The 17,708-nt window shown below is 35.1% G+C and overlaps 2 protein-coding genes across 2 annotated transcripts in view; one reads left to right on the top strand and one right to left on the bottom strand.

The window, feature by feature from the left end:
* Nucleotides 1–17,708, bottom strand: part of LOC129787507 (C2 domain-containing protein 5) — a 970,947-nt gene that overhangs the window by 716,661 nt on the left and 236,578 nt on the right. Inside the window, exon 9 of the transcript XR_008750237.1 lies at nt 13,541–13,580. The gene's annotated coding sequence lies outside the window, so the exon portion shown is untranslated. The remainder of the gene's footprint in view (nt 1–13,540; nt 13,581–17,708) is intronic.
* On the top strand, nt 351–1,878 carry LOC129787699 (cytochrome P450 4c21-like). The gene is made up of 6 exons (XM_055823436.1): nt 351–475; nt 555–681; nt 766–951; nt 1,013–1,173; nt 1,232–1,308; nt 1,370–1,878. The coding sequence occupies exons 1-6, from the start codon at nt 390–392 to the stop codon at nt 1,714–1,716; spliced, it is 984 nt and encodes a 327-aa protein (XP_055679411.1). The 5' UTR covers nt 351–389; the 3' UTR covers nt 1,717–1,878.

The following is a 17,708-nucleotide window of genomic DNA, read 5'->3' as shown; positions in this document are numbered from 1 at the left end:
CTAAGCAGTGTCTCAATCATGCGAGTTTTTATGATTATCTCAATAATTACCTTGAAAATGGAATCGCCACACTAAAATGTATGGAAAAAAAGGTTCTTAGCTGTCTATAATTTTTAATTATTTATTATTTTTTGTCACATAGCTCCTCAATGGAACATTCATAGAAGAATAATTAATCCTTCGTTAAATCTCAAATCTGTTCAATCGTTCCTGCCAATTTTCAATGAAAGAATAAAAGTTTTCATCTCTCACCTTGAAGAACTCTGCCATAAGAAAGAACCCACAGATATTTGCATGTACACGAAATCAATAACATATGATATTATTTTCCGTAAGTAATCAATTTTCTTCTATAATTTCAAATTAATTTTCTTTTTTATATATTTTTTATGTGGAAAATGGAAGTTACAATAATGAATAGGGAGTTGAACACACATAAGAATGAGAATTTTCAATTTTTGGAGTGGTCAGACAAGTAGGTAGACTAAATTAAATCGTTTTAGTACTGTTTTTAGCAGTTCAAACTATTAATTAGACAAATATTTGATTTTAAGAATAGCTGCAATAATTTCCAAACGAATACTAAATCCTCTCCTTCATTGGGAACCAATCTATCGGCTAACATCTCTCTATGAGGAAGAGAAGAAAGGCATGAAGGTTCTCTTGGATTTTGCAACGCAGGTTTTTAAATTATTTCTCGAAATTTTCTTTCATAACGTTAAAGTTTTGATCGAGTAATTAACGTTTGATTTATTCTTTGTATAGATTTTAGAAGACAGAAAAGTATATTGGAAAGAACACGCTGAAGAACTTAAAAAGATCGATGCTGAAGATGATGAAGTTCCGAAGGTTCCGCTGTTCTTTGTGGATCAGCTCATGAAACTTTTCATCGTTGATAAGAAATTAAAGGAAGAAGAAGTTATTGGACACAGTCGAACAATTCTTGTTGGGGTAAGAAATATTTTGAAGAAGAAATCAAATTTTTTTTCTAAAACTTCTTTTTCTTTTCAAGGGCTACGACACGACAGGAACTACAAGTGCTTATCTTATCCTTATGTTGGCAATGTATCCTGAATGGCAGACTAAAATTTATGAAGAGATCAAAACTATCTTACCTGACAAAAACCAAGATATTCAGTATGAGGATCTTAATAAATTCGATTATCTTGATAGGTTTGTGACCTTAAAAATAAATTAAATTCAAACTAAATAATTATAATAAATATTTCAGATTTATCAAGGAGACTCTTCGGCTATTTCCCTTAGTTCCTTTTATGGGAAGACAAGTTACAGAGACCATGAAATTAGGTAAGCAATTGAGAGTAAAAAAAAGGGAAATTTTTATAGTTTTTTTTAATTCTATTTTCAGGCAAATACACCATCCCACCAGAAGCCACAATTATTTGCCCGATATTATATTTGCACCGAGACGAAGAAATTTGGGGTCCAACCGCTAACGAATTCGATCCAGATCGATTTCTTCCTGAGAATATGGAGAAAATACATCCCTATGCCTACATTCCCTTCAGCGGAGGACTACGGAACTGTATTGGTCTTAAATATGCAAATGCTTTCCTTAGAATATTCCTAATTCACGTTGTGAGAAACCTCAAATTTCGCACAGACTTGAAAATGAAGGATCTTATTTTTGATTTAAAGTTCTTGTTAAATATTCTAAATAAACACATGGTTTATGTAGAAAAATGGAATGACTGAGGTTGCTAAAATGTAATTAAAAAATCATAAAATATTTGTTTTTGTTATATAAAATTGTATTTATACAAAAAAAATTAAATAGGATTTAATTTAAAATGTAAAATCTATACTCACAAAAGTTTTTATATTTTTATAATAAAAATAAATGATTTATTTTTTGAATTTTTATTCTTGTATTTTATCAATTTCTTTACACAAAACTTTATCAGATCTTTGATTAGGACTAGAAATAAAAATTTTAACTATTAACGGGAAAAAGAACATTTAAACATAAAAAAAATTAAAATTAAATAAAAAAAACGTTTTATTATCTATTTTTACAGAATTTAACCCATAAAATGTTAAGCGAAGTCTTTCGGCGACTTCTCAATGAAGTTTTACGAAGAAAAGACGATTTTAATCTTTGGTAGAGCCTTCTAAAGACCCCAATTTGTACTTACCGTACGTTTTGGACAATTTTAAGACTTTGAAAGGGGTAAAAAATACATGAAAACATACATATTTCCCCAAATAAAACGAATTTTTAATTAATTTGTCTCTTTTTGCTCATACATATTCCAACACCTCATTGAATGTTCTATTAGAATAATAAAATAGTTTCAAATTTGTTAACAAAGCCACATTAATGAAATCATCAAACAAAGCTGATTTTGAGGGAATTATTTAATATTTTCCGAAAATTACTCAGCCCCATTTAATGCTTCTGATTATGACGTTCATAGTTAGTAAATTCATCACACAGAATCCCACATGCGAGTAATTTTGCCATGTGGAATGCCATTCAACTATGACCCCTTCATTATGAAGATTAATCCGACCATTTATCTATGTGGGGAGTGCTTTATTAATTATATCCTTTTTTGCTCGTACTGTGGTGTATATGAAAATTCTCTGAGCAGTGCATTTTCCAGCGATTTCCGCCGCAATTTACGACATGCGGCGAAAAATAATTAAAAGCGCAAAAAAGTCTATATATTGAAAAATTGTCGTGGGTGCAATTCATGTGGCGAGTGAATTGAGTGGAAAGTGGATGCGAAAAATGCTGGTGAATTATGTAAATGACCTACAAGAGTATAGAGCGCAACAAAAACTCCATGCAATTGGCCAATTTCGTGTCAATCAATCAATAAAGTCAAAATCTCCCACACAACTGCGATATATTCAGTGTATAAACATTAAATTAAATTTTTGGGGGTTGTTGATTTTGTTTTTTTTTATTTTTCATGCTCTAGGTCTGAGACCCAAAGTAGGGAAAAATTCCATCAAAATGATGCGAAATAATTGTTTGGAAATTAGTGAGTTTAATTGAAATATTTCCGCGCTGTATGTGATGGTTTTTTCACATGTGGAATGATTGTGATGAATTTTTATTGTTGCTGCCAAATTTGTAACCTCCAGCTACATAAAAATTAATTTTCTTTACCCCCCTCCCACACCCTTAAATTGAAAAATGCAATGAAATAAGTTTTTTTTTGACTATGATAAATTGCAAATAATACTGCACGTTTCAATTGAAACTAATTTAGTATTTTCATTAACACTGAAACGTCAATAAACTTTTTGCAGAGAGTGGTAAAGTCAATTTGCTTTTTGGTGTGTTTGAGGTAAAAATTAACGATACGAATGTAAAAGTAATTAAAACATGAAGAATTTTACGATTTTTTCCGCATAATATATATACAATTATGTCATATATGGAAGCTCAGAAAAATGTTGAAGAGGAAGATATTTAATTCTAAAATCCTCATTTGAGGATGGAAAAAAATGGTGAAAAATGCAACGTGACTTCCTGCAGATGAAGTGAACATGAAGTGAACATGAAGCGTGGGTGCCAGTCAAGTCCCTCCTTCATGCAAAACCAATTAAGGAGTGCAAAAAAGTTAGATGAAACTGTTATTTATAATTTACTTGTTATGACGAAGAAATTGCATTTTTTTTTCAGCAATTCGGGGGTGGATTCTGTGGGTGGCAGGAAAAAGACATTTCCCGCAGAATGAATATTTTTTTATGTGAAAATTCGTGCTTTTTTTTGCTAAACTCACGTCATTATGTCAACTGAGGAAAATGTCGTCAAATTTTTAACGTATTTTTCATGAGTTTTATTTATCTTTGAATTTCCGAAGTTTCTCATTTTATTGATTTTTTTATACAAACATTCATGGGTGAAAGATCTTTGAAATTTGTCTTAAATTAAGATTTCGTATTTTATTTTTAGAATTCAGATCAACAATTTTGTAAAGGGATTTGTTTGAAAGTATTTTATTTTTACCTGGTGGCGTCTTTAATTAATGTTTGACCATTTGGAATTAATTAAAGAGTTAAATTTAGATTGAATTTTCTCTATTTTTAGAATCTTTGAAGTGATAGAGATGTAGATTTGATTGATTTTTGGTTAAAAAAAAAAGCTCAATGAGCTCAATTTTAAATTTATTTTATTTTCCCTCGTTTTAGAAGCTTTAATATCTCTCAACAAAGCTTTTTAAATTAATATTTAAATGTTGTTTAATATATTTATATACAGCTTAAATCCTCCTAACTCTGCATCTTTCAGAGGATTTAATGTATTATTGCAACATAATAATTCGTAGAAATTGCGTAAATTCCTAATGGGGTTGAATTTAATGCACATAGAAACATTTCATAGTTAGTTAAAGATGCAAATAGTGGAATTTATTAATAATGCTCCTCTTGTCTTATCTACCCTCATGCATGCAACACCCTTCCTGGGAGTTTCTCTCGCGATGTTTGGCACGTATAAATAATCTATACGTACATACTCCGGGATTTCGAGGTCATTCCTAGCTATCTGCAGTAGGGTTTGTACGTGATTTGGGGCAGGACGGCATTGAACACTGAGCACCCGAAGATTCCATCTTAAATTGCGAGCATATGCAAAAATTGTACATATCGAGCGTGCTCTTTGAAGGAAGTCGGGATGAGAGAGGATGCTTTTGAATTGGTTGTTGTCGCCTCGGTTGTGCAATCAAAATACCTTGTCAGCTCCACTGCAAACATACATACATATTACTATGGCACATTGAACACTTGAGCACATTCTCCAATAAGTTCTGTAACGAGCTACATCCACCCCCGCCTAGCTCATGTGGCGCTATGTCTTCACCACTGATCTCTATGTGCAACAATTTCAAATGCAAAATGCAAGGGGTGCATAGCTAATGTGTTTTCATGACCAAGTCCTTCATTTTGTGGTTATTGCGGAAAAAGTTGATTTTGTTTCATTTTATGGAGCTTTCTAATCAAGGGTGAGTGAGAAACTGAGACTCCTTAGTACACCGAAACTTATTTTCCTATTGAGTAGATTAGACTAGAGATCTAAGCTTAGATAGCCAAACTAGAGAAGAAGAATTTTTGAAGATTTTTCACAATTTTCCTTTGAATTTTTTAAGCATTGAAAGAAGCTTTAACCTCTAGGCCGCCAAGCGGGGTCGTTGAACGACCCCAGCCCTATATTTCGTGCTATAACTTAATAAATATAAAAGTTAGCGTTTCCATCTTTTAGAAATAAGTTCCTTGTTTATCTGAGGAGGTTGTGTAAAAATTTCAGCTCAATCCGTCCACCACAAGAAAAGTTATTAAGGAAAATGTAAAAGAAGAGAATTCAAAAATATATGCAACGGCCATGCTGTGGGAAATTTCTTAGAATGAAGTTAGTCACGTCATGAACCGTGTGTTAGTGGGGTTGTTTTTATTTCTCACCCTATCTTCTCAGTGTCAAAATTATCGCGAATAAGTAGCATAAATCGCATAAAACATAGTCAGAAGCACATAAGTGTTGAAAAGAATAAAGAATTTTCTAGAAATATTGCCATTTATCATGGTGCGGGAAGTGAGAAGAATGTAGGAAAGTAGTGAAAAAAATCACAGCTAAAATAGCAGTTGCAGTCAACTTCGTGGCAAATTTCTCAAGAAGAAATTGTGAAAAATGAGTGAAAAAAGTTTTTCCATAATATCTTCTTCTACGTGTTTTGTGGTGGAAAATTTGTGATGCAAGGGGCAAGAGGACTATATAAGGAGTCTAGGGACCCGACAGTTCCCGGTTTTATAGTTTATGAGAAAATCGACTTCTTTCTTGGGGTCGTTCAACGACCCCACCTTGGCGCTCTAAGGAAGTTCCAAGGTCTTAGCGGCCTGCAGGTTAAGCTTTCTTCTTACTTCTCAGAAATATTCGTGAATAAATAAATAATTTCTGCACAAACTTTTCATAGTTGTACGCCCCTTTGGTTGCATGTCGTCATACATACATTCATTTTCATCATTCTCAACTCCTCTACATAATGACTTGGTGAATCCTTGTGTCATCTTCAGTAGATCGCCATCGCTCCTGCTTCCAGAAGCATTCCCCCTCTCTGCTCACCCTCCCAATTGTTGTTGCAAATCGAGATGAGGATGTTCCATCACCCAAAATTGGCTACAATCTCCACCACAAATTTCATAAAGCTAAACTCAAAAGTTGCATAATATTTCCTCAAAACTCCCCCAAAGTGGGAAGCTCTTCACGTGAATTTCCATTTAGAACTTTAACTCCTGATATAAGGGTTGGTATTCCTTGTGTGAAGGAGATAATTGCAAATGGTCCGGAGTGTGATGCGGTAGATTGGATTCTGTACTGATTCTATCTTTGCAACTTCATCGTACCCTTGATGAATAATCATTTGAAATATAATCTCAAGGTGGGAAAATGAACAAGGGGCAATTTTACGTGGATGAGTGATATAGTTTCTGTGGAAATTTGAAAGTTTTTTATTCCCTAATAAAATTTCAAGAAGACAAATTCATCTCTTAATTGTATAGAGAGATTTAATAATTTTATTAAACTACAAACTTCTTGAGAAAATTTTATGAAAAAAAAATTGATTTTATAGGTCTTAATGTCGTTTTGTGGTAAAGAAGAGAATGTTATATATTTTATTGCACCATCACAATTGAATTGCAAGAACCGCGGGAAATTTAATATTTCCATACAGCAAGGAAAAATTCACCCAAAAAATATTCAAGAGGGGAATAATTGGATTTCATCTGTTGTTTTATGGGATTTTTCTCGCAAATCCGAAAAGTCGTTATGTGAATGACTTCGAAAATACATGCATAATGAGAATTTGTGGAAATTGATACATCATCGTGTGCGCACAGAGAGAATTTATTGATGACGGGGGGTGGGTTTGGGTGGAAAAAAGCGGCAGCGAAGTACAATAAATCAAATAGAATTTCTCAAGCGATTATTTTCCACAAATCCACGATTATTCTGCTTGATAAGGAAGCGAAACTTTTCCGCAACTCCTCAGCGCTCAACAATTCTTAAGCGCACGGTGTGGGGTGGATACTTGGGGGGTTGTGGAAGAGCGATCTCGCGAAAAGAATGCAAAGTTTCGCTCTGTCGACAAGCTCAAAAGGAAGAAGCTTCCCCAATAAACTCCCTTTGAGTGTGGAGGAGAAAAAGGAATCGATACAGAGGCGGTTGAGCTTTTTTTTTTTTTAGCAAGAAGCTTTTATATTTATATCCATGTATTTTTGAGGCCAAACCTTCCCAGCCATTCCCTAAAATTTTAAAGATATGAGAAAGGTTTCTTCTTTATCTTGAGGGAATTTTCTTAACATTTTTCCCGTATCACACATCACCATTTATTTACTAAATTATTTACCTTTCTCCAAGCGCAATTGCTTCTTGCGTAAAGTCCCCAAGATTTCAACTAACACAAGCATAAGTTGGGAAGTTCATGGGGAGGAGGAGTAGATGTAATAGCATTTTTCAATACCCCACACAACATGCGTCGTAACAAGTTCTCTGGATTCCAATAAATAAGATGAAATATGCCGGTAGCTATACTTCCGGGAGTTTTTTTTTCTTTTTTTTTACCCTACAAAGTATATGTTTGAGTGCTCTGCTAGACTTTACCCCTCATAGATAGAAAGTTCTCTGGACCACTGCTGAGTTGACATTTGCCTAGAAGATTGATTGGTTAGTTGACCCAGAGTTGAAATTCCCAAAGATTTTAAACAAAAATTAAATTTTAATGAGGGTAAAGGAAATGTTATGCTCCCTGTGAAAAGCTATTAATTTCGTATTCCAAGAGCACAAATGTTAGGAACTTCCAAAATGATAAATTTATTTTATTTTTAGAGAAAAATAAGCATGAATTTTCCATCAGCTCTAGCATTTTTTCAAAATATTAGTGGGGGTGAACAAGTGGGCCCAAGGGACTTTCCACGGAGAGAAATTGCTAAAGGGATGGAAATATTGTGTGTGTGTGTCCTTCACTAGGGAAAGCATCTCTTTCACCCGCAGAGTCCATGCGATTTGTCATGTAATCTCCAAAGACCACAACAAGATGCAGTTGGGTACGCAGGGTGGGTTTTGATAGAGGGCACGGAAATCCTTCAAGACGAACGACAAAATCGCAAAATTCACTTGTGGTACAGTTGAAACACACCACAGAAAATTCTCTATCTCCACTGAAGAGGGTGACTACACCAACCCCCCGTGTTCTCCGTGATTTATTGGGGGATTTTTTTTTCTTCACACAGCCCCTTAGCAAATTTTTTTTACTAAACATTTTCCCAGCACGAAATGTTGTATATTTTGTAAATGAATTTTGAATCACATTGAGGACTGGGCTATTAGCATAATTAAAATTATTAGCCATTCGCTGATGATGTTTTTGTGGGGATATTTTAGTTTTTTTTTCCACAGGGGATGCTTTGCGTGTGAGATTAAATGCGAAAGCACACGAAATGGGAGCATCTTGCCGTTATGAGTTCAACATAATTCCATTAAGGGAGGTCCCTATAGGTGCGGGAAAATATTCCCACTGAATGTGCTCGTGCTATAGGCATAGGTTGGCCTACAGGATTTTTTTAGTCACGTATGTAAAAATGCATAATAAATTATTTTGGGAAAGAGAGGCTAAAAAAATGTGGAATTTTTGGGGGAAATTGGAGACCGACTACAAGCTTTGACGACGTTGTACAAGAAAGTCTAATATAAAAAAAATTTCTTGTCTGAACTATCCCTAGAAGTAGCAGGAAATAGTTTATTTTTCAATTAGATCAGAAAATTAAAAGCTCTTCTTATTAGTTGGTATACCACAATCGTGGCATACCAAGTATTTTTCTTGAAACTTCTATGATTTTTTGCCTTTTTGCAATATTTTCATTTTTTCTTAATAATTGTTTTCTCATTTTTTCATTCGTATATCGCCTACATTCCTTGAAAAATCTCACTTTAGTCAAGCAATATTTTTTCGTTCTCCCAAAGGAATATCATGATTTCGCGTAAAATGGTAATGAAAATGTCTGCATTTTCACCAACAAAGAAAACACCGAGAAATTCCCAAATGGCATATGAAATAGAAACTAATAAAAATGATCGTAGAGTAATTTTTGCAGGGGGTGAAACTTTAATCCCCCTTGAAGAAATTGAGCGTGAATTTTTAGGAGAGTGATGAAAATTTTGGAAGGAGCACTTATTGCCTATAAAAATCATAAAATTTAAATCTCATCCGTTGGTGGGAAAAGCGAAGAAATATTTCTTCAGCATGGAGGATTTTCCCACGTTTACCTTTTACAGTAATTAATTTCTTCGAATAGATGGGAAAATTTTCAATTCCTATTTTACCGGCTAAAGAAATAAAACTCCCTCTCGAGGGCTTCTCTCCCCCTTCTGTTTGCTACTCGAGTTACAAGAGACGTAGTGTGGGGGGAGGGAGCTATAAAAGAGGAATTAATTTGCAGGACGGCAAAATAAATTTCTCACCCCATTGAATGCCCATTGAACGAACGTTCTTTAAGGGGATTGATTTATTTATAGAGCAACGGAATTTGTAGTGTTTATCCATATTTTTCCGTCACACGGTTGGAAAATGGAGAGAAAGGTAAGGTACAGGGTGGAATTTGTGAATGTCTCCGAGGTCAGTAAATCTCTCTTCCTTTATACTAAATTGCACGTAAAATAATTTTACGTTCTCGGTGAAAAATCCCCTCAGAGTCATCTTGTATCACATACCCCATACATTGCTGAATAGAGGGAGAAAAATGTCTTAAGCTTGGGGTTTATCTACCCAGCCCCACAACTCACCCAAACCCATACCCACCACCCCACATATCTACAATATTTTTGTGTCCCTTCCCCGGGTGTGCGAGAGAGGAATATGTGGGACGACTGTGAGAAGAATAAAAGTTAAATTGCGCTTCTAAATCACTTTTTTCATAAATCATCCGTCTTTATGCACACCAGACATGTCTTTTGTACTACCTTCAAGTACACAGATTACATATAATTCCACTCTCTTGAATATCACCATATAAAGCTTGTTGATTGCAAATTGCTTACAAGAACGCAAAATTTCTCCAAACAAAATTATGAAAAGGAGAAAAATGGTTTTCGGAGGATGTTTTTTTTGCGATGAAAAAGGATAATTGCTTTGCTGTGTCAATGCACGACGGAAAAACTAAAAAGAAAACTTTTTATATCTCTTTTTTGTATATTCATCCGATTTACTATTTCGAATAGTAGAAGGAAAAAAATTGTTTGTGATATAAAATTCTAGAATAAAATGCATTATTATTTATTGTTCTGAATGTTCTTTATACTGTGTTTCTTTTTATTTCTTCACTGACAGAGCTGTTTTAGCTTTAATTTTTGTAGAAATGAGAATCACATTAATTTTTTTTCTAATTCAGAGAAAACAAATAAATTTTAATTAATTTATAAATCGTGTTTTTTTCTTTAAAAAATCATCATTGTGAGAAAAACGAAAATAATTTTCTCTGCAAGTGAAGAACAAAATTTATTATGAATTTAATTAATTTTTTCACATTTTCATTGCAATCCACCAATGAAAATATTAGGGCACTGTACACCACTCCTTAATTGCCTTCTTAAATAAATTAGAAAAACTTTGGAAACAAAAATCTGTGCAGAGAAATTTGCTCACATTTGCCTAGGGATTGGAGTTAATTTATAAAGGTTTCCCTACAACAAATTTATTCTGCAGAGTTCAAAGCTCTTTCTGCGAGGAAAAAAATATAATAACGACGACAGATGAGTTCTCTGGTCAAACTAAATTTAAAATTCAGTTGAAAAACTTCCATACGATGGTTTTTTTCGTGTGTCTCCATAAAATGCAGATGTAACGACTTAAATTTCCTTAAACATACCATCCTCTTCTCTGTTATTTTTGTGTCCCCTTCTAGGGCCTTTGGAACAACGTGTGAGGTATGAGAGAAAGAGAAAAAAAGTTCCATATTCAAAAGTTGGAAAACAATTTTAATAAGCTTGCATTTGAAATTAATATGACACGGAGGAGAGAGAAATGGCTTACGGGGGAGAGAGCTTTCTCATCCTTTTGGGCTCTTTCAGAGTATGCGATGGAAGGCTCAAACGTGTTCGTAGTGCGGAGCTTTTCGCTTGAAACACAATGTAAATATTGTTCTGAAGAATAAGTTGGAAGAAAATTTTCCTCACGTTATTATTTGCACAGTTCTTTTGCATATTCCACCTTTTCCATTCTTGCACCCCTCGCCCTCAGGCTTCCGGCGAGGGGAATGAAATATATAAGTTATTCGTCTTGAGAAAAATGCATACAAATCAGAGATTATAAAACTATCTTACCAAAGCGGCTGAGAGAGAGATACTTTTCATGTGAAATGAGAAACTTTTCATCCAAAAACTTCCAATTATGACTCACGTGGGGGTTTTATTGTTTGAATTTGCGCCATAATTTGGGAAATTGAAAACCTCAGAGGTGCACCCAGTTGTATATTGTTCAAGATTTTAAGGAGGAATTAGCCTTTCTCATGGAATTTCATCCGTTGGTACTGATTTATTTGAAGAAACAACGAGGGAGTTTCATAGAAAGATTTTATGGTTTGTATGAAAGAATTTTCATGAAAAGAAGATTAAAGATTTCTTGAATAGTTCTTGAGGAATATTATTAAAACAATTTGCACATTCTTCCCCTTTTTAATGCAAAAATTAATTATGAAATTACTACGAATTTCATGCTGTTTGTGAAGTGAGTTCTTAAAATTTTCTTTGTAATTTTCACTATAAGAAAGCCCCTTAAAGAACAACTCCGAGGCCTCGAAAGAATTATTCTGAATTTTATTCTTCGTTTAGAAGTAAAAAAAAGAAAAATAATAAATGAAAATTTAGATTTACTCTATACCTCAATTTATGAAGAAAAGATGAAAAGAAAAGCATTTACCTTGAAACGTTAAATGGAAATAAAGACCTTAAACGATAAGATTTTCCTTTTAGGTAAGAAAAAACATGCCGTCTTTCAAATAAGCATCAAAACAAAAAAAGGGCATCACTTTCTGTTTGTAAGGTTCTCACAGGAGCGTCGGAATCTCATTATTTAGAGTTTGTCACTTAATCAGCTTACATCCAATTAAGATACACGCAGTTGGAAGAAAGGAGGAATTTTCCTTTTATGTGGTTCGCCCTATTGTGTGTCCCTTATACAACCTAAAGCATATTCTCTCAAGGAAAGTCCTGCGAATCTCCACGTAATTGCAATTAGTTGATAATTGAAAAATGTGGGCAGTTATGCATTAAAATAATTGCCCAGTGTTATTTTGCTAAAAGTACCATGAAAAAGTACCTTACGGACGACTCGCAAACTTTTATCCTTCAATCTTCCTTAGACGGTGGAAAATCCCAGTTTTTAGAATGACGTTGATTTTTCAGCGCGCATAACTTTGTTGCAAATCTCATTGTGGTGTAAAAAAAATTGTGTAAGAAGTTTAGTGGAGAAGTCCTGTGTAAATATTTGCACTTGGTGTATAATTACTGACGAAACTTTTCCTCCAACGTCATTGTCGGTTTCAATGATTTTTTTTCTCTTAAATTCCGTCTCTTTTTCTCTTGACATATTTCCTGAAGATTTTTATATTTTCTCCACCCTTTGAAGATTTTTCTCGCTTTTTTTTTAGTGTGCAATGAAACTTGGTGAATTGCTCAGAGAAGATAGAAATCAAATAAAACTTTCAATAAAATTCATCTTGAGTCAGTCGTTTTCAACCATTTCCCACTCTTATGTGCGCAAAAGGATAAGAAAAAAAGTATATGGGCAAAAGAAGTTTTGTAAGAGAAAACTCATTTGGAGTTCTCGTGGTATTCAATTTTTCATTGTAGCACATCTTATGGGGACTTCCGTTCAATGTCGATGATGCACAAGACATGCCACCGGGAGAAAATCTCCTTGAAAATTTATCAAAAAGAACGCATCTTCAGGGAAACATTGTATGTGTCCCACTCTCTCTCTTTTGCTCTTGAGAAATTCAGAAAATCCCCCCTTTAAGGAAATTGCGATATATTCATTGAATCAGAATTTTTCATTCCGGATACCGAGAGAGAGGAAGAGGGAGAGAACATCTGATTAATAGCACATGGTGCAGATCACGGAAGTTTGCTCATCAATTTTCCCGCGAAAGACTCATGAGGTTCGGTGACGTGTAAAATTTCGCAGAAAATCTTCACAAATTGACGAGTGTCAATTTGCTTGCAAATATGTTGTAATTCAATGCACAGAGAGAGAGATGAAAAGTCGCGCGCTGAAAGACGACAAAATGTCACACAGCAGAGTTGAAAACATAGTGTGAAAATTTCATGAGAAGAAAAAAAGTCAAATTATTGCAGAACGAAAATATCTGCGGAAAGATTAAATGTTGGTCTGCCTTTGCATTTTGTGCGAGAAAATAGGCACAAATGTTGCACGAGTCTGTTCAAAAAGTATCCAACAATTTGCCTCAAAATATGCTTGTTCCATCGGAAATGGCCCAGAGTCGTAATCAAATGTGTTACAATTTTTTTTTTTTTTTTTTTTTTTTTTTCCAGTCGTACTCTGTGTCTCAAGAGAGTCGAAGGTGTGGATTCACACTCTGCTTATTGGCTAGATTTTCAGCTGTTTTCTTTCAAATTTTGAGCTAGAATAGCTAGTAAAGTGATTGGACAATATTTAGCAAGAAATCTGTCTTGAACTATAGTGAATTTTCCTAATTTTCACGAACTTTTCTGTGGGTTTAGTGGTGTGAGTGAGAACTCAAATGCGCCACGAGTGTTGTTTGAAGTGACGCTCGAAAGTGTTTATGCACTGAGAGTGTGTAGTTATGAGAGAGGACGGAGAGGAACTTGATCCCCCTGACACTGGTGATGGTGGGACAATGGAGCACTCTGATCTACACGATGATAACGGGGCGACTGGTTCTACTGTACCAGCCGGAAGAACTCGACAATATGGTGTGCAAGCGAGAGGACCGTTTGTTGTGTATCTTCGAGCCAAAAAGAAACACAATTTGGCTGTGATGCAAATTTCGGCAAAGATCTTCAAGAAATATGAATCGGTGGAGTCTATTCTTCCCGTCAACAGAGACAAGCTTAAGATTTCTGCGAAGAACAGAGAAGATGCAAATAAGTTGGTGAGGGATGATGATTTTTGCAAAGATTTTTTCACGTACATCCCTTCGAAGAGCTCGGAGGTGTTTGGGAAGATATTTCTGAATGAATGTGAGGATATTAAGGACATCATGGAAGCCGGGTACGGAGTACTTGACGGATCTTCGGAGGTCATCGCGTTGTTGGACGCAATTCGCCTTAAGAAAAAGGTTGACTCGCAGCTGAAGAACACACCATTTGTGAGAATTATTTTCGAGGGAACAATTCTCCCGGACTTTTTGGTTGTTAATAAGCTCAGAATCCCTGTGAAACCGTTTGCCCCAAGGGTTATGGAGTGCAAGACTTGCTTCCGCTTTGGGCACACTGAGGCTCATTGTGGCAGTCGTCCTAGATGTGATAAGTGTGGACTTTTTCATACGGAAGAATCTGGCTCATTTCCGTGTACAGATAGAGCATACAACTGCCCTAACTGTAAACTTTTGCTGCCACAGAAAAACCACGTATGTACAAAGTTGGGAGAAATTAAGGACCTTGCTGTGGATCGTTCCTTGGCCCGCAGAAGAGCTGCTCGACCAGCCCAACCTGCTCGAGTGGAGCCCCCTAATGTGCAATCTGCAGACACACGTAACAATCAGAATCCTGAGCGCAATCAGGGACATGGAGGAGCCCGGAGGAAAGTTCAAGTAAGGACAAACTATGACACTGAATTTCCTGATACACTGAATAGAAATCGATTTGATGCTCTTGCATCGAGAGATGAGGAGGCAACAATTGAGAATTTTTCGGATCTCTCTGGGGAAGTTGATGTGATGGACGAGAAAGTTCGAGGATCGCCCTTGCTAAAGGGTCTTAGAGAAAAGAGGAAACATGTAGAATGCCAAGAGGAACTAGAAGGAAGGTATTTTCGCTGGGCCAAAGACCACGATGAGAGGACACAGAAAAACGCAAGGACCATCAGCCCACCAGAGGCACCTCAAGCTCAGCAGCGTCCTGTGATTCGTCGCAGTGATCCTGTGAATAGCAATGCGGGAAGCAGTAGTCTTGGATGGAAGGACGTGTTTCTTGGATTTTTTGCCACCATGGAGTGCAGCGAAGGAATGATGAGTTTCGTTAAAGGGATTCTTCTTCCGTGGATAGAGGGCCTTTTGATCAAGCACTTCCCCATGTTTTTTTTTGTAAATAATTGTATTTAAATGTTCTATTTGTAAGATTTTGGACTGTTGGTCACGAATGGAATCATTTTCCGCTGACCTATGGGTGCTTGGGGGGGAAATAAAAAAAAAACAATTTTTTTTTAGCTGTGATTCTTTCGAAGAAAAGAATATTTTAGCTGTGATTCTTTCGAAGAAAAGAATAGCACAGCTTCTGTGTCCACTCTAAAACTCAAGGTCGTCGGATCGGGCTCAAACTTGGTATGAGCACGAATTAGGGTCCCCACATTCCAAAAAACGTATGCGCCGAAAAACTTTTCCGGCCGTCCGGCCGTCCGTCCGGCCGTAGTTTGGAGCTCAATTACAAGAGAACGGTAATAGATAGAGACTTGCGGTCAACGGCAAAGTTCAATTATCGACTGGAAGTCGTCCAACTATGATATCAAATTCAGCCCCCCACCCCTGCATCCGCCATTTTGAATTTTTTTCAATTTTGTTTTTGCTATATCTCAGCCTCTATTATAGCTAGAGGTCTGAAATTTTAATATGTTGTAGGGGCCCTTAAGACCTTTTCAACGATACTTCATTTCCAAAAATCGGACAAGCGGTTTAGCAAATATAGAGTTCTATCGTAAGTGGGCTATAACTCCTAAACCGCTTGACCGATTTGGACCAAACCGGTTTTGAATGAAAGATCTCAATGAGGTCTACAATTATCTATACATAGGAACTTTCAAAAGTTACCGCTAGAGGGCCTACAATCAAAAACAAAATTTTCGATGAGTTTTCGACCAGTTTTCGATTAATATCTCAAAAACTGGACGATAGATTTCGATTAAATTTTAGTATGTTATAGGTGATAGGCACACCTTTTAACCAAAAAAAAATAAAAAAAATTTATGTCGTGGTTTCAGAGATATAGACCAAAACAGGTTTCCATATGTACCGATTGTTGTAATATTGCCTTATATCGGCTTAACGGTACTTGATAAAGACTTTTCGATTGAAGTTTCATCAAGTATAGTGGGCATGACCTATCAGATTTTACTAATTTCAAAATTCAAAATGGCCGCCTTCTGCCATTTTGTTACATCAACAATTACTTTCACCTATTCACATATATTTTAAACAAACTAATTGGCGCCCCGCGAAGCGGGGCGCCTTTTTTATACATAAAAAATATAAAAATATATAAATATACATATATAAGTACAATGATGGTCCAGCAGAGTAAAGGGAATGTACTGGTAAGTTTCACTTACGGGCTGTGATTCTTCCTTCAGATGACAGTCCAAGTGTGGTGAAAATTGAGGTGGATAAATTTTTAGGAATGGCTTTCTCACGCATCGAATCACAGCCAACGCGTGTAAATTCTGGGGAAGGGCTTACTCATACGCGTTGGCTGTGATTCGTTGCGTGAGAAAGCCATTCCTAAAAATTTATCCACCTCAATTTTCACCACACTTGGACTGTCATCTGAAGGAAGAATCACAGCCCGTAAGTGAAACTTACCAGTACATTCCCTTTACTCTGCTGGACCATCATTGTACTTATATATGTATATTTATATATTTTAGAATATTGTCCAATATTCAAGATAAGTGTGGTTATTTTCCGGAAAAACGCCAGGAAATGTACAAAATTTTCTTTTAAATGTTAAGTCTATTCTGTTTTATTTCCTAATTTTTAGCCATTGGAAATTATTTCATTTAGTGGAAAATTAAAGCTCAATTCTAACAGCTTTCCCAAGAGACCCCTTTTAAAGCTCAATATTATGTATCAAAAGCATTTTCAGTAACAACCTAGAAGGTGGAAAAATTACATTTTTCCAAAAAATTATCACACTTTTTTTTAATCTTTAAAATTATCAATTTTAAAACAAAGATCATCAAGAAATCATTTTCAAACAACAATTCAAAATTCTCTAAAAGTAATACAACCGATAAAAAAGTATTACAACCACTTAGAAGAGCAATACAGCTGTTCAAAAAGTACTAGAGCCTCCAAAAAAGTAATACAACCGTTAAAAAAAAGTAATTCAACCGTTTGAAAAGGTAATAAAACCGATAAAAAAAATAATACAACCACTTAGAAATAGTTTAGCGGCAATAGCTTAGAATAGAGAGAAAAAAATATTTTTGGTCTTCAATCAAAATAAATTAATACTTTGATAGTAAAAAAAAACTCCCGAATTTTCTTTAAATTTTTCCGAAATAATACTTTTGCTCACTTAACCCCAGTCTTCCCTATTTTATAAAATACAATCAGAGCCATTGATCGTAGGTAGCATAAGGCACAAGAACAATTTACAAATTTTATTAGCGCCCCACGATAATTTACATTTCCTTCAGAAAATTTTTCGTATTTTTCCAATAAATTTTCACAGCTTAAAAATATAAATTGCCTGCTAATGAAATGATTGTGAA

The sequence above is a fragment of the Lutzomyia longipalpis genome, chromosome 1 (assembly GCF_024334085.1).
Source record: "Lutzomyia longipalpis isolate SR_M1_2022 chromosome 1, ASM2433408v1".
Taxonomy (NCBI): domain Eukaryota; kingdom Metazoa; phylum Arthropoda; class Insecta; order Diptera; family Psychodidae; genus Lutzomyia; species Lutzomyia longipalpis.
The sequence above is the reverse complement of the archived record's forward strand: the minus strand, read 5'-3'. Positions and strand labels throughout refer to the sequence as shown.

Coding starts and splice junctions, on each gene's coding strand:
- LOC129787699 (XM_055823436.1), top strand. CDS start 390: ATGTGGAAAATGGAAGTTACAATAATGAATAGGGAGTTGAACACACAT. Junction 952..1,012: donor GTCGAACAATTCTTGTTGGG/GTAAGAAATATT, acceptor TTTCTTTTCAAG/GGCTACGACACGACAGGAAC. Junction 1,309..1,369: donor TACAGAGACCATGAAATTAG/GTAAGCAATTGA, acceptor TTCTATTTTCAG/GCAAATACACCATCCCACCA.